Below are 21,086 nucleotides of genomic sequence, written 5' to 3'. Positions count from 1 at the left end.
AGGGATTAGTTTAACCTCTGTGGTTTGCTAAGTAAAACTGAATTACTGTGCCGCAAAGTGATGTACGTCTAAAAAGTGTTTCACCAACCTGAAAAGTGTGGAAAGCTCTGCCCTAGAGAATGATCTAACTTAGAATATTTGTTTCACTTGTATTTAATAAACAAAGCTAAAAATTTGATACTGTCAAACCTCCCAAAGACCATATTTGTAATTGTCATCCAGTCATTGCTACTAATGAGCTTATGAAATGAATATCTATCTTCTCTCTATGTATTTTTGGGAAAATAAAAGCACTGAAAATTTTTCTGACCCACACTACTGATTTGATTACACCTTCCCATTTCGAATCTCTGGCACCCTATCTGCATAACTAGCAATTCTAAAATATAGACATGCTTTTGCTCTTGCAAGATTGCATATATTGCCCTCAGCTGTACTTGAGGGATGATTCCAACAGATTCCACACGAAAAATGCTTATATCCCTGTGGAGATGGCAGTACCGAATCAGTGGCCATGCCCTTCTGGCTTGCACTCTTTATAAAGACTTGAGGAATGAGAATATCATCCCTCTTTTATTGTCCATTCCGGGTCGCCCAACCACTGCCACCGTGTCCTTTCTCTTGGCAGATCAAGATGAGCAGGTGACAGCAAAGTTTGCAAGGTTTTAGAATAAGATCCACTATTTGACTATTGATTCAAAACCCTAAAATGTATTTTATATAATTGACTTTTTATTTCTTGTTTTATTGCTATGGCCGATGGCTGCCGCAAATAAAGATTCAATCATTAGAGCAGAGTTAGCCAATTTGGCTAGCCAACAACAGATGTTGTTGGTTTATATTTCACCAGCCCCAGCCAGCATTACCAATGGTAGGGGTGATGGGTGTTGGGGCTCTGCAACATCTGGAGGGGGACCTACATTTGCTATCCCTACATTTCAGCAAGGCTCATGCCATTCATGACAGAGGAATGAATTGAAAATTTATTACGAGATGGAGAACTCTTTTGAATATTTCCCTCTAAACAACAACATGCACGGTACTTGCAGAAACATAGTGATTTCTGAGCTGTTGGGTTTGCAGTAGTTTTGCCTTGCCAACCATACTTTCAGGGTGAGGAATTGTCCTGCAGTTTCCAGCTTATATCAGTTCTGTATATTTGACTTGTGATCCATGGAAATTGGTCTTTTCGGGTAGGCAATATAGAAAACCACAAGGTTCAGACTTGGTTACAAAAAGTAATTTGTGTGCCTGTGAACATTAAAAGAAGCTTTAATTCTCATTTATGTAGGCTGTAAGAAAAAAGGAGAGCACCGTATCCACTGTAGGCAAGAACTGAAAGTGTAGCTACACTTTTCTCCTTGTGTGCTTAAGTCAGGCATCCCCAACCTGCGGCCCTCCAGATGCTTTGGCCTACAACTCCCATGATCCCTAGCTAACAGGACCATTGGTGAAGGATGATGGGAACTGTAGTCCAAAACATCTGGAGGGCCGAAGGCTGGGGATGCCTGGCTTAAGTTTTATTACTGTCGTATAGAAACTGAGCGTTTAGTTAAGCACAACCGTAGAAGACTACGTTTTTAAAAGGAGATATTATGCAAGTTTGTGCAAGCTGTATATTCAGGCTTTCTTCTTCCTTACAAAGCAACCATTTGAGATGAGATGGGAGGGAGACTGGACAGAGTGTGTGCCTCTAGAAAACCAGTAGGAATACCAGGAAGTCCCTGTTTACTGCGCAGACTTAGTGGGGGGTTTCTTGGCAGAACACTTTGGCAGTTGGGAGATGAAGCCGCATTCCACAGAAAATTACAGTGTTTCTTTTGTGTGGCTGTTTCTTGGGTTATTTTCTTCGACAGTCAAAAGCTGGAGTACAGTTGTCAGGGTAGCAATTTATCGCACGCCACGTCTGCGCGCAGTATGCAATAGGAGCAAAAATAACATTTTGAATAGAACTAAGCTGCAATATACTTGTGGAAAAAAAAGGATTAAATGACTGAAATAGATATTAAGCTTTTACCTTCATGTTAGTAAGCAGCAGAATCTCTTTCCTCCCACCCACACACCCCGGCAAACACATCTTTTCCATAGTTGGAGCTTTCTCCATTTGTCCTGCATAAAATTATCTGAAAGCTCATAGCTATCATTCAGCGGTTCTCCTATTTTTGGTTTAAACCTACCATCATCCCATGGTATCCTATATGTGTTGTTATCCTCTCCTTTTTCTAAGCATCTCAGAGCAGCAGCATAACATCATAGTACCCTTGAAAGGGAGGCACCATTAGACTTTACATCTGAATGGGAATGTGAAGCTGGGTTTCCCATCTGCATTGCTTCAGCCCCTGCCCCATGCTGATTCCCCACACCGATACATTAGGTCTCCAGCTGTTTTTTGGGACCACAACTCCCATCATCCCTAGCTAGCAAGACCATTGGTGAGGGATGATGGGACTTGTAGTCCAAAAACAGCTGGAGACCCAAGTTTGGGAAACAGTGCTCTAGAGCAGATTTAGGGGTTGTGCTGGGAGGGGATTCTGTTGCTAAAAGCACTTGCACTAGTGGAATTGTTTAGTTGGGTACCACCCAATGGCTTAAGAGATTTATGTCAATGGAACTACTAAGTATGACTTAGCTGTCATCCAATGTCGCCATATCTGGCCACACTGTTTGCCTCTCCGTTTCCTAAGGGTCATCTCAGGTAAACAAGCAATACAGCTGATGTAGTGTAATAATTCAAAAAATTATTCTCATTTTAGGACTTCGTATGATGAATCTTTTATTATGGCCAACGACACCCTGGAAGGTTTTCATGAAGTGAATCTAGCCTCGCCCACCACTCCAGATCTTCTAGGAGTGTATGAATCTAGTGCTTCTGAACAAACTACCTCACCCACGGTCATCTACCGGCTTCATGCCTCAGCTGTGTGCTCCACGCCAATTCAGCCGACTGCCCTGAACGTCTCTGATCTTCCTACACAACCCGTCTATTCATCTCCTAGGCACCTCAATTGTGCAGAAGCATCAGGTATCAGGTTGGTTGTGAAAATCTTCTCTTGATGATCTAAGCAAGCTCTGTTGTAAGTCGCTTTCTGGTGTATGTGTTCGTCTGTGTTTTGTTTTTTAATAATAATCCTTTATGTGCAGCAGTATACCTTGCTAAAATATGTATGCCTTTTTCTTTCAGCATCAATGTTACAGAAACCATTCCTTGTTCTACCTCGGGACTCCAAGGTGCTTCGTCCAAATATGATAATTCCAGAAAGGCAAGTAGCAATGCCGAGAGAGAATTTTTGCAGGGAGCAACCATAACGGACTCCTCTGAAGGAAGTGATGATGTTTTGGGACTGAGCACAGACAGTCTGTCTCGCCTACGGAGCCCATCGGTTTTGGAAGTCAGAGAAAAGGGCTATGAAAGATTAAAAGAGGAACTTGCTAAAGCTCAGAGGGTAAGATTAATGTATATGGTATGTTTTTTCAGTTCTGTGTAAGTGCAGTTTACTGTTGAGCGCAGAATTCAGCATCCTGAAAATCTTGGAGTTTGTGCAAACTTCCAGACTTCCTTTATTTATTCTCTTAACGTCATTGGTATATTGAAAATTGTTCACGAGGCACTTAATAAAAATAAAACTTGTAAAATCAGTTGGAAGGCACCCCAAGGGTAAAAGATTTAAAATAGAAGCAGACAGATCTTCAAATTTCAGTCTTGATCAAGAGGTTTTGCACTCTAACATTCCAGAAGAATAAAAATGTGATTGATTGTCTCTGAAAAGGAGGCAAATAACAAGGCCTATATGGAATAGCCTCTCATTGGGTTGATTGCAGAATCTAATCTTGCATCTGAACAAAACATGTGTATATGGTGGGGGAGAGTTAGGACTTCTTATAGAAGACTTTCCATGACCTGGACCCACTTAAGGCTTTATGTTAAAGTACCTTTAACAGGGCCTGGAAAGAGTCTAGTAAGTAACAGAGATGCTGTAAAATCGGTGTAAGATAGGTGTAATATGACCCCATAAAGTTCATTGCAGTAATTTAGTGTGGAAAGTGCATGGATGACAGTGGCATATCTCTGTGATGATGAAGACTGGCTTCAAGCTGCATGGGCAACGTTTGATGGAATTTCAAAGGTTGTGAGATAAATTGTCAGTATGAATTTCAGTCGTTCAAGGGAGAGTGTTTCATTGCCCTGTACCCCCTCCCTATGAATAGTAAAGCAATTTAAACTACAAATATTTGTCAATTCAGTGATTTATACAGGTTCTAACAGTACTATCCTTCAGGTACAGCATACTTTAAGTGTTAAAATACATACCGTATTTTGCGCCCCATAAGACGCTCCGGCCCATAAGACGCACCTAGTTTTTTGGGGGGGAAATAAAGAAAAAAAATTTATTTCCCCCCCCCAGGTGCGGGGCTGGAAGAACCAGGTCGGGGAACAGAGGGAAGGCACGCTCTGCCTCCCCGCTGTCCCCCGAGCTTGTGGGGCTGGCGATGGGGAGAAGTGCACCAGTCCCGGGAGGGCAGGCAGCTCTGCCCCGCCATCCCGAGCGGGGCAGGACTTAGCGCACCGCTCGGGATGGCGGCGTAGACCCGCCTGCAGTCCCGGGAGGGCAGGCAGCTCTGTGCCGCCATCCCGAGCGGGGCAGGACTTAGCGCACCGCTCGGGATGGCGGCGTAGACCCGCCTGCAGTCCCGCGAAGGCAGGCAGCTCTGTGCCGCCATCCCGAGCGGGGCAGGACTTAGCGCACCGCTCGGGATGGCGGCGTAGACCCGCCTGCAGTCCCGCGAAGGCAGGCAGCTCTGTGCCGCCATCCCGAGCGGGGCAGGACTTAGCGCACCGCTCGGGATGGCGGCGTAGACCCGCCTGCAGTCCCGCGAAGGCAGGCAGCTCTGTGCCGCCATCCCGAGCGGGGCAGGACTTAGCGCACCGCTCGGGATGGCGGCGTAGACCCGCCTGCAGTCCTGGGAGAGCAGGCAGCTCTGTGCCGCCATCCCGAGCGGGGCAGGACTTAGCGCACCGCTCAGGATGGCGGCGTAGACCCGCCTGCAGTCCCGCGACGGCAGGCAGCTCTGTGCCGCCATCCCGAGCGGGGCGGGACTTAGCGCACCGCTCGGGATGGCGGCGTAGACCCGCCTGCAGTCCCGCGAAGGCAGGCAGCTCTGTGCCGCCATCCCGAGCGGGGCAGGACTTAGCGCACCGCTCAGGATGGCGGCGTAGACCCGCCTGCAGTCCCGCGACGGCAGGCAGCTCTGTGCCGCCATCCCGAGCGGGGCGGGACTTAGCGCACCGCTCGGGATGGCGGCGTAGACCCGCCTGCAGTCCCCCGACGGCAGGCAGCTCTGTGCCGCCATCCCGAGCGGGGCAGGACTTAGCGCATCGCTCGGGATGGCGGCGTAGACCCGCCTGCAGTCCCGCGAGGGCAGGCAGCTCTGTGCCGCCATCCCGAGCGGGGCAGGACTTAGCGCATCGCTCGGGATGGCGGCGTAGACCCGCCTGCAGTCCCGCGAGGGCAGGCAGCTCTGTGCCGCCATCCCGAGCGGGGCAGGACTTAGCGCATCGCTCGGGATGGCGGCGTAGACCCGCCTGCAGTCCCGCGAGGGCAGGCAGCTCTGTGCCGCCATCCCGAGCGGGGCAGGACTTAGCGCATCGCTCGGGATGGCGGCGTAGACCCGCCTGCAGTCCCGCGAGGGCAGGCAGCTCTGTGCCGCCATCCCGAGCGGGGCAGGACTTAGCGCATCGCTCGGGATGGCGGCGTAGACCCGCCTGCAGTCCCGCGAGGGCAGGCAGCTCTGTGCCGCCATCCCGAGCGGGGCGGGACTTAGCGCATCGCTCGGGATGGCGGCGTAGACCCGCCTGCAGTCCCGCGAGGGCAGGCAGCTCTGTGCCGCCATCCCGAGCGGGGCGGGACTTAGCGCACCGCTCGGGATGGCGGCGTAGACCCGCCTGCAGTCCCGCGACGGCAGGCAGCTCTGTGCCGCCATCCCGAGCGGGGCGGGACTTAGCGCACCGCTCGGGATGGCGGCGTAGACCCGCCTGCAGTCCCGCGACGGCAGGCAGCTCTGTGCCGCCATCCCGAGCGGGGCAGGACTTAGCGCATCGCTCGGGATGGCGGCGTAGACCCGCCTGCAGTCCCGCGAGGGCAGGCAGCTCTGTGCCGCCATCCCGAGCGGGGCAGGACTTAGCGCATCGCTCGGGATGGCGGCGTAGACCCGCCTGCAGTCCCGCGAGGGCAGGCAGCTCTGTGCCGCCATCCCGAGCGGGGCAGGACTTAGCGCATCGCTCGGGATGGCGGCGTAGACCCGGCTGCAGTCCCGCGAGGGCAGGCAGCTCTGTGCCGCCATCCCGAGCGGGGCAGGACTTAGCGCACCGCTCGGGATGGCGGCGTAGACCCGCCTGCAGTCCCGCGACGGCAGGCAGCTCTGTGCCGCCATCCCGAGCGGGGCAGGACTTAGCGCACCGCTCGGGATGGCGGCGTAGACCCGCCTGCAGTCCCGCGACGGCAGGCAGCTCTGTGCCGCCATCCCGAGCGGGGCGGGACTTAGCGCACCGCTCGGGATGGCGGTGTAGACCCGCCTGCAGTCCCGCGACGGCAGGCAGCTCTGTGCCGCCATCCCGAGCGGGGCAGGACTTAGCGCATCGCTCGGGATGGCGGCGTAGACCCGCCTGCAGTCCCGCGAGGGCAGGCAGCTCTGTGCCGCCATCCCGAGCGGGGCAGGACTTAGCGCATCGCTCGGGATGGCGGCGTAGACCCGCCTGCAGTCCCGCGAGGGCAGGCAGCTCTGTGCCGCCATCCCGAGCGGGGCAGGACTTAGCGCACCGCTCGGGATGGCGGCGTAGACCCGGGATTGCAGGCAGCTCTGCACAACCCTCGGAGCCGGTCTCCCGAGGGTTGCGCAGAGCTTCCTGAAGCCTGGAGAGCGAGAGGGGTCGGTGCGCACCGACCCCCCTCGCTCTCCAGGCTTCAGCGAAAGCCTGCATTCGCCCCATAAGACGCAGGCACATTTCCCCTTCATTTTTGGAGGGGAAAAAGTGCGTCTTATGGGGCGAAAAATACGGTAGTTATGAATAGCCAAAAGGGCATTTTGCTAAAGCTATCATTACTCTTTTTCTTATTTTCTAACAGGCCTCTAAGAACGTGCTGTTAAAAGTCGTCCCCCCCCCCCAATTTTCTTGCTAATCACATAGGCTTATTTAGCCAAGCTTAATCATTCAATCTCTTTTAAAATGAATATTATTTTCACTTCAGTATCCTGATGGTGAGGATGTTGATGTTGTTAAATGTGTATATTGTCCTTCATCCGTACATCTCAGGGCTTCAGTTCTGTATCTATAAAATGAACTTCGGTTGACTGATTTTCGTTGGAAAAGTGATGCAAGTCTTGGGTTTTCCCTTCACTCATATAAATCACATATGGCCATAGCCTGTGGAGATGCTGTACAATGTAGGCATTGATGTCATGAAAGAGAAGGAATTATCCTTCTGCTTGGTTTCTGTTTTCTTGTTTTGGCCAGGTCAGCATTGCTTTAAGCCAAGACTTCTCACCTCCCAATCTTCAAGCTGCTTAGTCCAGAGTAGCCCTATTCACGTAAACAGGGCTCTTTCTAAGGAACGGGCCTTGGAACTGCCTTTTCAGCTCGCCTTGCCTTCAAAATGAAACCCTTTGCTACTTTGCAATTTTGCCGAGTTGCTTGTGAGTGAGCTTTGCAAACCTTTGCAAATCTTATCCATCATCCCGAAAGTATCCTGTTACCCTCCTGGAGATATAACTCTTTGTTTTCTGTTCTGTGTGAGCTTGTCACGAATGTCTTCTAAATATTGGCTGCCCCCTAGTGCTGTATACTTACTAACACTGGCAGATGAAAAGGTGAAGGGATTGTTTCCATTTTGGTTCATTCTTGATGTCTTTGGGGGGAGAGGCAAGGGTTGTTTTGCTGCGATTCCTACTTTGCCTGAAAGTATATCATCAAGCTGAAACTACTGGCTATGCACCAGTAGCAATTCCCATGAAGAGCTTGTATGGAGCAAGGTTTCTGTTCCAGCAAAAGACAAGCAAGGGGCAACAAGGCAACCCATAAGAAGCTGTGGACCCTGTTTCTTTTGAAAATGTAGAGCACAAGAGCAGAAGGACAGTGATAGCTTCTCCTCTCTTTCCTTGCTGTGCCCCATTGCTTCAAGCACTTTTGTCTCCAGCACAACTTGCTTCTGGTATGAGACCACCATCAGGAGAAAAGAGCAGAAAGGAACTCAGTCTCCCATTCTTGCCTGCATATTCCATTTCATGTAACGCCACTGCCCTTTACACCTGAAGAAAGCAGACACGTGAGTAAAAGGCACATGGCTGCTATATCGTGTCTGGTTTGGTCCAAACATCTCTCTTCTGCCCAGGGTTGGAAAAGTCATAAATTATAACTCTCAAAGTCACCCATTTCTTTTTCTTAGGAGCTGAAACTGAAAGATGAAGAATGCGAGAGGCTTTCTAAAGTGCGCGACCAACTCGGACAGGAATTGGAAGAACTTACTGCCAGCCTCTTTGAGGTTTGTTTGGATACTTTTCTGTGATAACACGCTTCGGATTGAGGTTGCCATTTCAGGATGTGCTTGAATGTCTTCCCCCATCCCACCTTCAAAAATGGGAAGTTTGGGAAGTAGTTTATTCTTGTGAGCTCATCTACTAAAAATGAAGCAAATTTCTTCACCAGTTGGGGTGACTGACAGCAGATTCACCAGGGTGTGTGTGCTCATGCCTGTAAATGTGGTTGTGTAGTCAAAATTGTCCAAGCCATGCTTCTCCAAATAAATGGCGGGTTCCCTGGGTGGAATAGCTATATTGTTGCCTTTTGAATGGCAATCAAACCGCAAAGTAGCTGTCTCTCCTGATTGGACCTCGGACTCAAACATTGTTTCCAGCACTTTCCGTCGCTTATCTTTAAGGTATGGGCGATTTGCCTGTCTGTCACTTGAGACTTTCAAAAGCAATGTGAAAAGCAGCTGTGTGATTGGGTGACTTCAAAATCTTATCCCTGCTATCTATTCTTTATAAAGACAAAAAAGAGCCACATTTAATAGCTTACTGTTTTCATGTGGCAGGAAAACCCATGCAAAAGTGTTTATATACCATGCAAATGTTTGTTCTTGTAGGAAGCACACAAAATGGTGAGGGAAGCAAACATAAAGCAGGCGACAGCTGAAAAACAACTGAAAGAAGCACAAGGAAAAGTGAGTAAATGATATCCCTGTGACCCAGAGGGATTTGTTTTTGTGCGTATGCATTCCTTTCCCCAGCTTTTCACTCACAAAACAGCCTCCTCAAGTTGCCAACTGACCTTTGAACTCTAGGTGTTAAAAAAACCCCACTAGTGGAGTCAAACGAGGAGGTTAGATGTGTAAAAACAGACTAAGGTGGGTTGGGACCTACAAGTGGGCTTTGGGCTAGTTTCAGGTGGGCCTTGGTACCAGAGCCTGCCTTGTACATCCTTGTTGTGCCTTAGCTTTGTGGTTGGACCCAGTGCCAGTACCAGCAACTTGTGCTGAGTAAAAGTAGGCAGGAGACAGATGTTTTGGATGACACAGGAAGGAAAGTTTCCTTTCTAAAGATAAAGGGCCAGAGGGCATGCTGAAGGCAATTAGAAAGTGAGGTGAAAGGTTAATATTATAAATAAAAATAAAATTGGGAATATAAAGGAAAATTGATAATAGCGGAAAGCTGTTGCAGTTAGGAAGAAGTGAACGTGAAAGGACAACAGAGGAGGAGGAGGCGGAGGGGGAGGGAAACTTGAAGGGAGGGAGGAATACAAAGTACAAGCTGAGTGTGAAAGAAGAACAGGGGAAGAAATTACAGGAATTGGGCAAAAAGACTTTCAGAGGCAAATGGGGGTGGGAAGGGGAGAATATGAAAGAAAAATATTTTCCATATAGAGCCCTCTAGATCAGCAAATTCTGCCCCAAGTGGGAAGGCTGAGTCACTCTAGCTTGAGGAAAGCTTATACAGTGGTACCTCTGGTTACAAACTTAATTCATTCTGGAGGTCCGTTCTTAACCTGAAACCGTTCTTAACATGAGGTGTGCTTTCGCTAATGGGGTTTTCTGCTGCTGGCTCGCCACCGGCACACGACTTCTGCTTGCATCCTGGGCAAAGTCCACAACAAGGAACATCTACTTCCAGGTTAGCGGAGCTCATTACCCAAAGTGTTCGTAAGGAGGACGGTATGTAACCCGAAGTTCCACTGTATATTGAATTCTTTGCCACAAGGAAAATGCTGTGACATTTTGTAATATATTTTTTTTAGTAATTTCCAGAGGGGGATTAGATATCCAGTAGAAAATGACGTTAGTAATTGTGAGCTGGTGGTGTCAAGCTCTGTCTCCATCCAACACTATTTGGTGATTGTTTGGCCTCAGTGATTCTCATTTATGTAACCTTTAGAAATATTTGTACGACAAATTGAACAAATATATGAGCTAGTTCTTGCCAGAGGTCTAATTTACACTACCCACTTGGAGTTGTGTCATTATTTCCCTTTGTAACTATTCTGCAGTATGTTACAAACTTCAGCTGGAACATTCCTTGCCCCTTCAGTCACCAGAGTTCTGTTTTTCTAGTTCAACAGTGAGCTGAGGTGATGGACTCCATTTGTAGCGTACTTAGAGATGAATAATTTCCTCCCCAGTGGACTTTCGTGTTTAGTCTGTTTCCACTGTATGGCAATGTGAGGGAAATGCAAGAATGACCATGAATGGTAAACTGAAAGATCTTTTGAACAAGAGGATATAAAGTCGGTTGCTCTCTTGCTTTTGTGAAAATGACTTTATGTTGTGACTCTGGGGCACACAGGTGTCTTCCTTTCTCCTGGTTTTTAACAAAACAGATCTTTCAAGCAGGTGAAAGGGCAGAGAATGACACTGATAGCTGTGGCCATGCAGCGTTGCTGTTAAAGGTCACTTACCTTGTGACCCCTAACCTCTGTAGCTAGTCCATTGCTGAGATTTCACCTTCAACTCTGCTAGTAAGGCATCGCACAAGTTACTCATATTCAGAAATGCCCCAGAGTGTTCTTGTCGAATTATCCAAAAGCAAACCCCAAACTAATTCAAATATACGAAGTCTGCTAATGCAGAGTTCTGAATGGATAAGCTTTCTTCTGGCGTCTTACTGGCGAGTGAAATCCTAGGTCTCCAGGGCTAGGTCCCTTGGTTACTTCAGGTCATTTTGGCTACAAAATACTTTATTCCATGAAGGATTTTGTCACAAATGAGTGACTGTAGTAGAAGCAGCTTTTGCTTGCTTTCCAATCAATTATTTGGTCTCTCCTTTTCTTTCATACGTGTTCAGATTGATGTCCTTCAGGCCGAAGTAGCAGCCCTGAAAACATTAGTGCTGTCCACTTCGCCAACGTCGCCCACGAAAGAGCTTCAATCTAGCGGAAAGACACCCTTCAAAAAAGGCCATGCGAGGAACAAGAGTACGAGCAGTGCGATGGGTGTCAGCAACCAGGATGTCGCCATGATGCAGCCAATTGTGAAAGACTGCAAAGAGGTATTTCACGTTTGTCTGTATTGTAGGTCTGCATCAAAACACCTGCAATGAACTGGTAGAAAACAATGGCACTTGGAAGCTGCCATAAGGCAGTACCATCCATTGAGGCAATGGAACGAAGCATTTGCATTTCTCTTCCAAAGAACAGTTTGTTAATTCGGCTGCCTAGCTGTGGCCAGATCACTCTGTTTCCCCTCAAAAAAGATGTGTACATTTTGCCTAAAAGATTGCCTTTGAGCACTGTCTTTTGATTCAATTGTTTTTTAAATTCAGCTCCCTTACCCCGTTAAACAGGTCTTTAGAATGACCCGCAAAGAGAATATTTCTTATCGTTGTGAACTTCATAAAACTGGCTTATATCAGGTGTTCCATATTTCCTTTGTGCACTCAAATAAAATAAGGCGTGCAAATTTAAAATACCTGCACCCTTATGTGAGTTAGTCTCAAGAGCACGAGCTGAGGTTAAGAAACAAAGGCAGACGTTGGCAGGTAACCAATGCCCTAGTTAGTGATTGAACAGGGAGGGAAATATAACCTTTGTGCAACTTGACGCCTATAGCTGTGGTATTAGGGTGTAATCTACCCATGTTAGATATGTGTAAATTAGTGGAACTTAGGGGTTCTTATCACTGTTTGTATAGTCATGTAGATTCTGTATTCAAGGTGGTGTGGGTGTCATCTGCAATATATGACTTTACTATGAATTTTGGATTCTTTTTTCATTTTGTTTTTTTTAATGATAGGCTGACTTAGCTCTGTATAACGAATTCAGATCCTGGAAGGATGATCCCACTATGGACAGGGCATGCCCTTTCCTGGATAAAATCTACCAGGAAGATATCTTTCCGTGTTTGACCTTCTCAAAAAGTGAGGTAACGTTTTGGAACCATATACAGGAACTCGCTTCCTTAGGAGGTGGTGATGGCTACCAGCTTGGATGGCTTTCAGAAGTGGGTTGGACAAATTTGTAGCTATCAATGGCCACTAACAATGATGGCTGCTATTTTCTGCCTCTTTGGTCAGAGCAGAATGCTTCTGAATGCCAATTGCTAGAGACCTGCTTTGCGGGTTTTTCACAGGCATCCGGTTGCTTGCTGTCCCAGAGACTCAGGGTTCAGCTACCTTAGTAAGGAAAAAGTATTTTATATGGGTTATAACACTGTGGCACCAGATGGCGCTGTAATGTCCCGTCTTTCATCAACGGGATTTCCCATTATGAAGTTTACAGCGTGTTTTCCGAAACACGTTTTTGATGTGCCTAGATCCAGCCTAAGTGTGCAGTTTTTTCAGGGTAGCATGCTGTATATTTAATTTCTTTAGGAAATTTCAACAGATCTAAACTCCGTGCTCCATTTTCAGCTGGCATCTGCCGTCTTGGAAGCTGTGGAAAACAATACCTTAAGCATTGAACCAGTTGGCTTGCAACCTGTTCGATTTGTGAAAGCTTCTGCGGTTGAATGTGGAGGACCAAAGTATGTTCAAACTGGTGGAATCGGATCGTGCAAGAGACATTAAGATGCTATTTCAAAACAATATCCGCCTGCCTGCCTATAAATGACTGGCATAGGTTTGCTAAAGGCCAGAAATGTCATAGGGTGCTGCAGAAAAGGGCCATAGGGTTTCTTTTCCATCTGAGTTTCTTTTCCATGTGAGCTGTTTTGTGCCAAAGAATCACAATGTGCATGTGCATTCAGGCATAGTAACATAAATGGCAGCTGCTGTGTGAACAGTGGGGCAGGCCTTATCCTGAGTTCCTTTGAGGAAAGTTGGTGTTATGTATTCTGAGTTCTCAGGCTCAGGAGTTGGGGAGGCAGCTGTGCCTGGGTGGGGTTGCTCTCCTTAGGAAGGAGCAGGTCTGTACTTTGGGGGTGCTCCTCACCTGTCTTGGAGGCTCAAGTGGCCCTGGTGGCTAGGAGTCCCTTTTTCCAGCAACAGTTGGTTCGCCAGCTGTGGCCCTTTTTGACAGAAATGACTTCAATCTGCACTTAAATTTTGGAACTGATCACTCAAACCTGATTCATTTTGGTATAATGTAAACATTGCCATGTCATTGCCATAGAATCATGGAATTGGAAGGGACCTGGGCTTTATTAGTGTGATTCTCGCAACTTGACAGTGTACTATAAAGTTAGCATAACATAGTTTTCTCTCTCTCTGTAAATACTTCAAGTGCTTATTTATATTGCCACATAATAGCTGAAAGTAGTCATAAGCACAGTCCTTTCAGTTGTCTTTAAATATTTGTTGTGTCTTGACTTTGATAGCTAGCAATATAGTCCACAGTTGAGAGTGGCTTACTGGATATCCTTACCTCTGCTGTCCACCTGAGGCACATTAAGTGACCGAGAATTTATGGTGGATGTTCTCTCAAGGAGATTTTGGGACTCAATGAGCACGATTGAGGAAGAGAGCATGAAAGCTGCATGACCACTGTGCACAACTATTGTTCATGATGTCAAGTGGTGTCTGAAAATCATGGTGTAAAATCAGATTGCAGATTTCTTGTTTAATTGTATGCAACTATACCAGAACTCAGTTTTCATGTAGTTTAGATAGGTTTCAAAACAACAACAAACAAACTTCTTTTCCGTTCCATCCATACAGGAAATGTGCTCTAAGCGGACAAAGTAAAACATGCAAGCATAGAATCAAGTTGGGGGACTCAAGCAACTATTACTATATTTCTCCTTTCTGTAGATATAGGGTAAGTATTGGGGTTCCCTGTGCTTTGACTCTGCTCATGGAGCAGACAGTTGTGTAATGCGCACAATTAAGTATATTAAATTATAACTCTTGCGTCTCTCTTGTGCAGATTACATCTGTATGTAACTTCTTCACGTACATTCGGTATATACAACAGGGGCTTGTGAAGCAGCAAGATGGTAAGTAAAGATCTATGTCTAATGCAAATACCAAAAATTACTTACTGGTGAACTTACTGTAGGAAGGCTCTGTGTCTATCTGTAGTTGAGACTTTTCTGACCCTAAAGATTGCCTACTTGAGTCTCCATTAACTGAGCAAAGACTTCTACAGCAGCCTTTCCCAAAACATTGCCTTCTAGATGTTTGGGACTACAACTCCCATCATTCCATCAACATTGACTGAGCTGATGGGAGTTGGAGTCATACGACATCAGAAAGGACCAGAGCTTCCCCATCCCTGCTTTTCAACCTCTAGGGCTATGCATATACCATATGCAGTCGTACCTTGAAGGTCGAACGGAATCTGTTCAAAAAAGAAAAGAAAAGAAAAAAGCCCCTGTTCCTGGCGCAGTGGATGATACTTAATGTTAGTTTGTTAATGTTTTGGAACGTCTTTGTCTGACTCATACGACTTCTGCAACCAGTTTGCATTCTGTAAAAGGGACGGAATAACATGAAAGTATACAAAAGTAGATAAGTATGCAAAGCTGGGAGCTTTTAACGAAACGCGTTTCCCCAACATGTCTGTTTTCTTTGTTTTACCTTTTGTTAAAACTTTAAAAGGAAAGCAGCACTAGTAAATCTTACTAAAATAACGCTAAACATACTACAGTGGTACCTCGGGTTAAGTACTTAATTCGTTCCGGAGGTCCGTACTTAACCTGAAACTGTTCTTAACCTGAGGTACCACTTTAGCTAATGGGGCCTCCCGCTTCCACCACACCGCCACTGTGCGATTTCTGTTCTCATCCTGAAGCAAAGTTCTTAACCTGAGGTAATATTTCTGGGTTAGCGGAGTCTGTAACCTGAAGCGTATGTAACCTGAAACGTATGTAACCCGAGGTACCACTGTAAAGGAAAAACGAAAACAATCACTTCGTGGAAAACCAAGGTAAGTACAAAGCAGAGAGGGAGCCATAAGACAGCAAATGAAAAAAAGAGAATGTTGCTAAGTAGGGTTGGGTGAAAGGGGGCATGATTTGGACCACACAGTCTAACAAAGTCAGATGTCAGAGGTGTTGCCCAATAAAGTCATGCTTCACTGGGATAGGTAGCTTCATATGTTTGTTTATGTGTATGGCAAAAGTCCTCCAAGTGGCAGCAAAGCCCACTGGTTGAGCCTTAAGATAATGAGTTAATTTTTCTGAGACGCCTAAGAACAAAGCTTTCTTACACCAACGGTTCACCATAGTAAACACATGCTTCCATTTCCCTTTTTACAACCAGTCTAGCTGCAACTACAATGTCTTGGGTTTTTTCTTTTTTTCTTGTGCAGTGGATCAGATGTTTTGGGAGGTTATGCAGCTGAGGAAAGAGATGTCGCTGGCAAAACTCGGATATTACAAGGAAGAGCTGTAACTGCTACACTTTTCTGGTGCTTGCATGCACTTCCATATATGTACATATCTTCGGAGTGGTTCAAAATCCTTGTCACAACATTGATATTTATTTTGAAAAGGGTCCAAGGCTTCTCCTCCTGTGCAAATTGCGCCACATACTCTTGGAGTTCAGCAAGATGATTTTATTTAAGGATGGACATTATTGTTTCGTTTGAAATGAAGGCAAGAGGATTTTCAGGTGTACTATAGCGATTGTAACTTTAACAGTTGAGAAACGCAGGTTTGATGCTGTTCAAATATTGTGTTCATTTTTGTGTTCTGGAGAGTTTATAATGTAGGATTTCGACTTAATAAAAGTTAACTCAAACTTGAGTCCTGTGGTGTCGAACTTTAAAAGGAGAAGTGCGCATTCTGCAAATTGTGAGGGGCATGTTTCTGCACAGATATTCCCATTACTATAGGGAACTTGGTGTTAATAGCTTGGGGTAAATATATATGGCAATACCAACCAAAAACTAGGGCTTTGAAATAGTAAAACTACCCAAATTACCCACCTGGTGTCTATGGGGTTGGAAATATCTTTATAGGGGTTTACCTCTGGAGTAAAAAGGTAAAGGTAAAGGACTCCTGGATGGTTAAGTCTAGTCAAAGGCAACAATGGGGTTGCGGCGCTCATCATGCTTTTAGACCGAGGGAGCCGGCGTTGGTCCACAGACAGCTTTCCAGGTCATGTGGCCAGCATGACTAAACCACCTCTGGTTCAACGGACCACTGTGACGGAAGCCAGAGCGCATGGAAACGCCATTTACCTTCCCGCTGTAGCAGTACCTATTTATCTACTTGAACTGGTGTGCTTTCAAACTGCTAGGTTGGCAGGAGCTGGGACAGAGCAACGGGAACTCACTCCATCGTGGGGATTTGAACCGCCAACCTTCTGATCGGCAAGCTCAAGAGGCTCAGTGGTTTAAATCACAGCGCCACCCACGTCCTTTGCCTTTTACCTCTGAGTGGAGAACATGAGAAATCCCTTCTGGACATTTAGTCCAACATCCTGTTCTCACAGTAGCCAATCGGACGCCTATAGGAAGCCTGCAAGCAAGGACTCGGTACAACAGCCCCCCTGTCCACTTGTGGCTCCCAGCAGCTATCTTCAAGTCATCCTACCCCCCCCCCGACCTCTTTTTCTGTATTGAATCTTTTACTTTCTTGGTTTATCTTGTATGTTTTCTTATCTTACGCCATTCTGTGTTCCACCCCTTTTCCCATATGAGCTTCCAAGGAGTGACAATTTACGCACCAGTTCTATTTCCTTCCAGAACCTAAATAAAATGCTTGTGCACTTAATGCAAAGTGTACATATCCCAACCATTCAGCGTTTTAAAAAGAAAATAACTCTGACAAATACTAGAGGACCATTTTTCCTTGCCTTCTGTGCCATCTTTTCATGGCATCTGAGCTTTTGGGATATGACTTACCAGGGTATGGCCATAAACGTGTTTAAAATACCCCAGAGGCTTAGTCACATAACCACGCTGCTAGTGGCCAGATGCTGCTTTTCATTCAATTTGGATCGTGTAACTAAACAGGCAATCTGCGTATTTTGCAGATCTATTCCATCTTTATTTATGGTACCCTGCAAATATCCTTATGATGGGCAAGCCTTTTTGGTAATGTCCATCATCCAAGTTGATCTACAAAAAAAATCACCAAAGCCCTACTCAGAGTAGACTCATTGAAATGGATGATCCTGAGTTACAGTTACTGATTTTAATGGGTCTACTCTTGAGTAGGACTAGAATACAACTCCATCCCATGATAGTGTATTAAGCATAACTGTAAGAAGTCGGGGTGTCAAAGATGGACTCCTCCATTGTCTCCCGAGACAGACAGATGCCAGCAACAAGGAGTTTGGGGGCCGCATGCTAATGGTGGGCAGGGCCAGGCGCAAAAGCAGGCAGAGAAATGAATGTGAGTCTTACTATCTTATAGTAGGCTAGTTCATATGAACATTTGTACAGTCTTCTCTGTCCTCCAGCTAGGTAAGCAAAAAGTAGGACCAGAGTTTTGGCGGCACATTCCTGCCAGGACAAAAGGAGGGTAAAAAACAGGGCTGGTATGGAGTGTGGTCTGGGGAGAGTTCCTGGGACCAGCTAGAGAAGCAGCCAGGAGGGCTGCATTTGGCTCCCTGGTTTGCAGTTCCCCATGGTTCCTCTAGGTGTGTTTCATGGCTGTAAGCTGGACTTGATTCCTTGGAGTTCCCTTCCTCAACAGAAAAAGTTTTGCTGTTTTCCTGCCATGAGGGAAAATGGAAAAAGACAATTGCAAAGTTTTATTTGTTTGTTTTTCTTTTTTAAAAAACATATTTATTGAAAGTTCAAAAAGTACATAATTATATGTGCACTAAACATGGTGAGACATGTGTAGAAGGGAAAATAAAGGGGGGAGGGGGGAAAACCCCCAAACTATATTTTACAAGGTGGTTATTGTACTTTACCAGACGTTGACCTATTAGTATTCGTAAGAATGGATTCCAAATATTGAATTTGTCCATGGTAAATGGCAAAGTTAAAAGTTATGCTCATTTTGCAAAAAAGTGCACAGGAATTAAAGCTGCCTGAAACTTCATTAACTATTTTACCAAATACAGGTTGGTCTGTCACACACATGGCAAATATATTGGAGGTTTCTGGTACTATACATAAAGTACATAAGAAGTGCAACTGTGGGTGGAGAAGAATGAAGTTTGTTCTGCATTTCACTCCCTGGACTTTAAACATGCAGACTGGAATATAATTATCCTTCAGGTTTTACACTTGCTTTGCTATACAGGTGTTGGCTTTGAAAACAACAACAACCCAAATGTCAACTGTATTTTAAGATAAAATATGTCTGGAAATGTATATAGAGATAAAAATGAGCATTTTTAACTTTTATACAGATTTTGTTGTTGTTTAATCAGATTAATGCAGAAATGGGACAAAACAGATTTATGAATGAATGTATCGTAACATTCATACCCCAACTTTTCTCCAAGGATATCAAGGTCGCTTACATATTTCTCCCCCTCACAATAAACTCTGTTGGTTAGGTGGAGAGAGAGGGACTGGCCCAAGTTCACCCAGCCAAGTTCATTGCTGAGTGGAGACTTGAACTCGGGTCTCCCAGATCCTAGCTCAGCAGTCTAACCATTGTAGCACAGTGGTGTAACAAGCGCCATCTCGGACCGTGACTGATCATCAAGAAATCGCTGCATCTTCAGACTAGCTTTTTAAAAAGAAAAGCAAAAGCAAAAAATCAGATCATGCCTCCATTTATAGCATTTACCTTAGCTATACATAAACACATGCAGGGGAAGGACAGGCAAGAGATAAGCAACCTTTGTTGCCTTCTTAATTGCACACATGCTGCATAGCCGAGGGAATTAAAGGGTAAAGGTCCTTAAGGAAGGAAACTCTTACTGGGATCAGCATTACATAAGGGGAAAATACTGTACATGTTTTGGTCCTAAAGTTGTGGCAGGATCTTTATTTGGTGCTGAAACCCTCAAATCTGACCAGGAGCTCATTTGCAAAAGTCCTGGATATTCTCTGGCACGCGTAGACTGTGTGTTTTGACAAGAATGAAGGAGATCTTTTTTGGACATGTTGGCAGCCCTCTGAAAAATTGCCAGCTCTCCGTAACTAGCTGAGCAAGTCTGAACGCTCGCAAAGTGGTTTGGGGGTGCAAACTGCCACCTCCCCCTACTTGCCCATGGATGTTGTGGGTGAAAATGAGGCTCTTCAACAGTTCTTTGAAGGTAGGTGGCCAGCGGCTAAAGTAAAAGATGGTTTTGTCCGCGCTAAGGGAGTGTGTTGTATTTTCATTGCCTCTTCTGATAACTCCTTATTCATATACACCAAAAGACGACTCTGACTTTTTGCTGGGCTATTCTCCCAATTTCATTTCCAAAGAGAGCACATGTATTGAGTGGGTAGGGCCATGTGAATGAGTAGAAAAGAACATATTTTAATATATTTATATCCTGCCTTACCTCCCAGGAACTTGAGATTGATTCATTTATGATATTTATATATTATACTTCATATTTGGACTACAGGGATTACAGAGTATATGAAGCATAAAATCAAATACAGTGCTAGCTCTGGTTAATAATTCGTTCTGGAGGTTTGTTCTTAACCTGAAATTGTTCTTAACCTGAGGTACCACTTTAGCTAATGGGGCCTCCCACTGCCACCATGCGATTTCTGTTCTCATCCTGAAGTAAAGTTCTTAACCCAAGGTACTGTTTCTGGGTTAGCGGAGTGTGTAACCTGAAGCGTCTGTAACACGAGGTACCACTGTAGCTCAATACAGAGAAAATGTAAACAGACCTCAGAGCAGACATAAAGCCATTAAAATGGCTAATATTTTCGTGTTTTCCTGGTGCCTAAAGAATGGTAGTGTGGGTGCCAGGTAGTCTAGGTCTAGTGCCATGCATGACTACAACACAACAACCCTGTGAGGAAGTTTAGGTTGAAAGATGATCACTGGCATGAGCCCATCCAGTAAACTTCATGGCTGAGTAGAGATTTGAACCTGAGGTTTTAACACACATGAATGTTCACCATACTGTATGCAGCTTCAAGCTGTGATCTTATCCCGCACTGCATGCGTGTGGGGTTTTAATTTTAAAAATCTTAGTATGGACGTACCCTGGAAGTCGAAGAGAATCCATTCCGGAAGTCCATTCGACTTCCGAAAAGTTTGGAAACCAAGGTGCGGCTTCCAATCGGTTCCCGATTGCGCAGGTGTGCCGGAAACAATAGCGAAAGCCGGGCCGGACATTCAGCTTCCAAAAAAAATTAGAACATCAGAACACTCACTTCCCGTTTTCAATCGTTTGGGAGCCGGAACGTTCAACTTCCAAGGCGTTCGGGAGCCAAGGTACGACTGTACATTTAGAAATATTAAAATGAACAATGATAAGAGAATGAACTTCGTAGTCATCTTTTTCAGAAAACCCTAGACATTATGATACTATTGTGCTTGGAATCTTTGAAGTCAGAATAATAATAATAATAATAATTTATTATTTATACCCTGCCCATCTGCTGGGTTTCCCAGCCACTCTGGGCGGCTCCTAACAGAATATTAAAAACAGAATAAAACATCAAACATTTAAAAACTTCCCTAAACAGGGCTGCCTTCAGATGTCTCCTAAAAGTCGGATAGTTGTTTATTTCCTTGACATCTGACGAGAGGGCGTTCCACAGGGCAGGCACCACAACCAAGAAGGCCCTCTACCTGGTTTCC

At 45.7% G+C, this 21,086-nt stretch overlaps 2 protein-coding genes across 4 annotated transcripts in view; both read left to right on the top strand.

Moving 5' to 3' along the window:
* RAB3IP (RAB3A interacting protein) overlaps positions 1 to 16,166 on the top strand; it is a 51,239-nt gene extending 35,073 nt beyond the window's left edge. For both annotated transcript variants that reach the window (XM_081211966.1, XM_081211967.1), the window contains exons 2-11: positions 2,754 to 3,029; positions 3,182 to 3,443; positions 8,439 to 8,534; positions 9,138 to 9,215; positions 11,329 to 11,532; positions 12,276 to 12,404; positions 12,892 to 13,004; positions 14,137 to 14,236; positions 14,345 to 14,414; positions 15,731 to 16,166. In XM_081211966.1, the coding sequence (XP_081068092.1) occupies positions 2,754 to 3,029; positions 3,182 to 3,443; positions 8,439 to 8,534; positions 9,138 to 9,215; positions 11,329 to 11,532; positions 12,276 to 12,404; positions 12,892 to 13,004; positions 14,137 to 14,236; positions 14,345 to 14,414; positions 15,731 to 15,813 (1,411 nt within the window). In that variant the 3' untranslated portion in view covers positions 15,814 to 16,166. The remainder of the gene's footprint in view (positions 1 to 2,753; positions 3,030 to 3,181; positions 3,444 to 8,438; positions 8,535 to 9,137; positions 9,216 to 11,328; positions 11,533 to 12,275; positions 12,405 to 12,891; positions 13,005 to 14,136; positions 14,237 to 14,344; positions 14,415 to 15,730) is intronic.
* Positions 16,167 to 19,220: 3,054 nt separating this feature from the next.
* MYRFL (myelin regulatory factor like) overlaps positions 19,221 to 21,086 on the top strand; it is a 39,913-nt gene continuing 38,047 nt past the window's right edge. The window contains exon 1 of one of the 2 annotated variants that reach the window (XM_081211941.1): positions 19,221 to 19,590. In XM_081211941.1, the coding sequence (XP_081068067.1) occupies positions 19,545 to 19,590 (46 nt within the window). In that variant the 5' untranslated portion in view covers positions 19,221 to 19,544. The remainder of the gene's footprint in view (positions 19,591 to 21,086) is intronic. The other variant, XM_081211940.1, reaches the window with a different exon arrangement.

The sequence above is a fragment of the Podarcis bocagei genome (assembly GCF_964188305.1).
Source record: "Podarcis bocagei genome assembly, chromosome: 10".
NCBI classification, from domain to species: Eukaryota; Metazoa; Chordata; class Lepidosauria; order Squamata; family Lacertidae; genus Podarcis; species Podarcis bocagei.
This window is presented reverse-complemented; position numbering and strand designations above follow the sequence as displayed.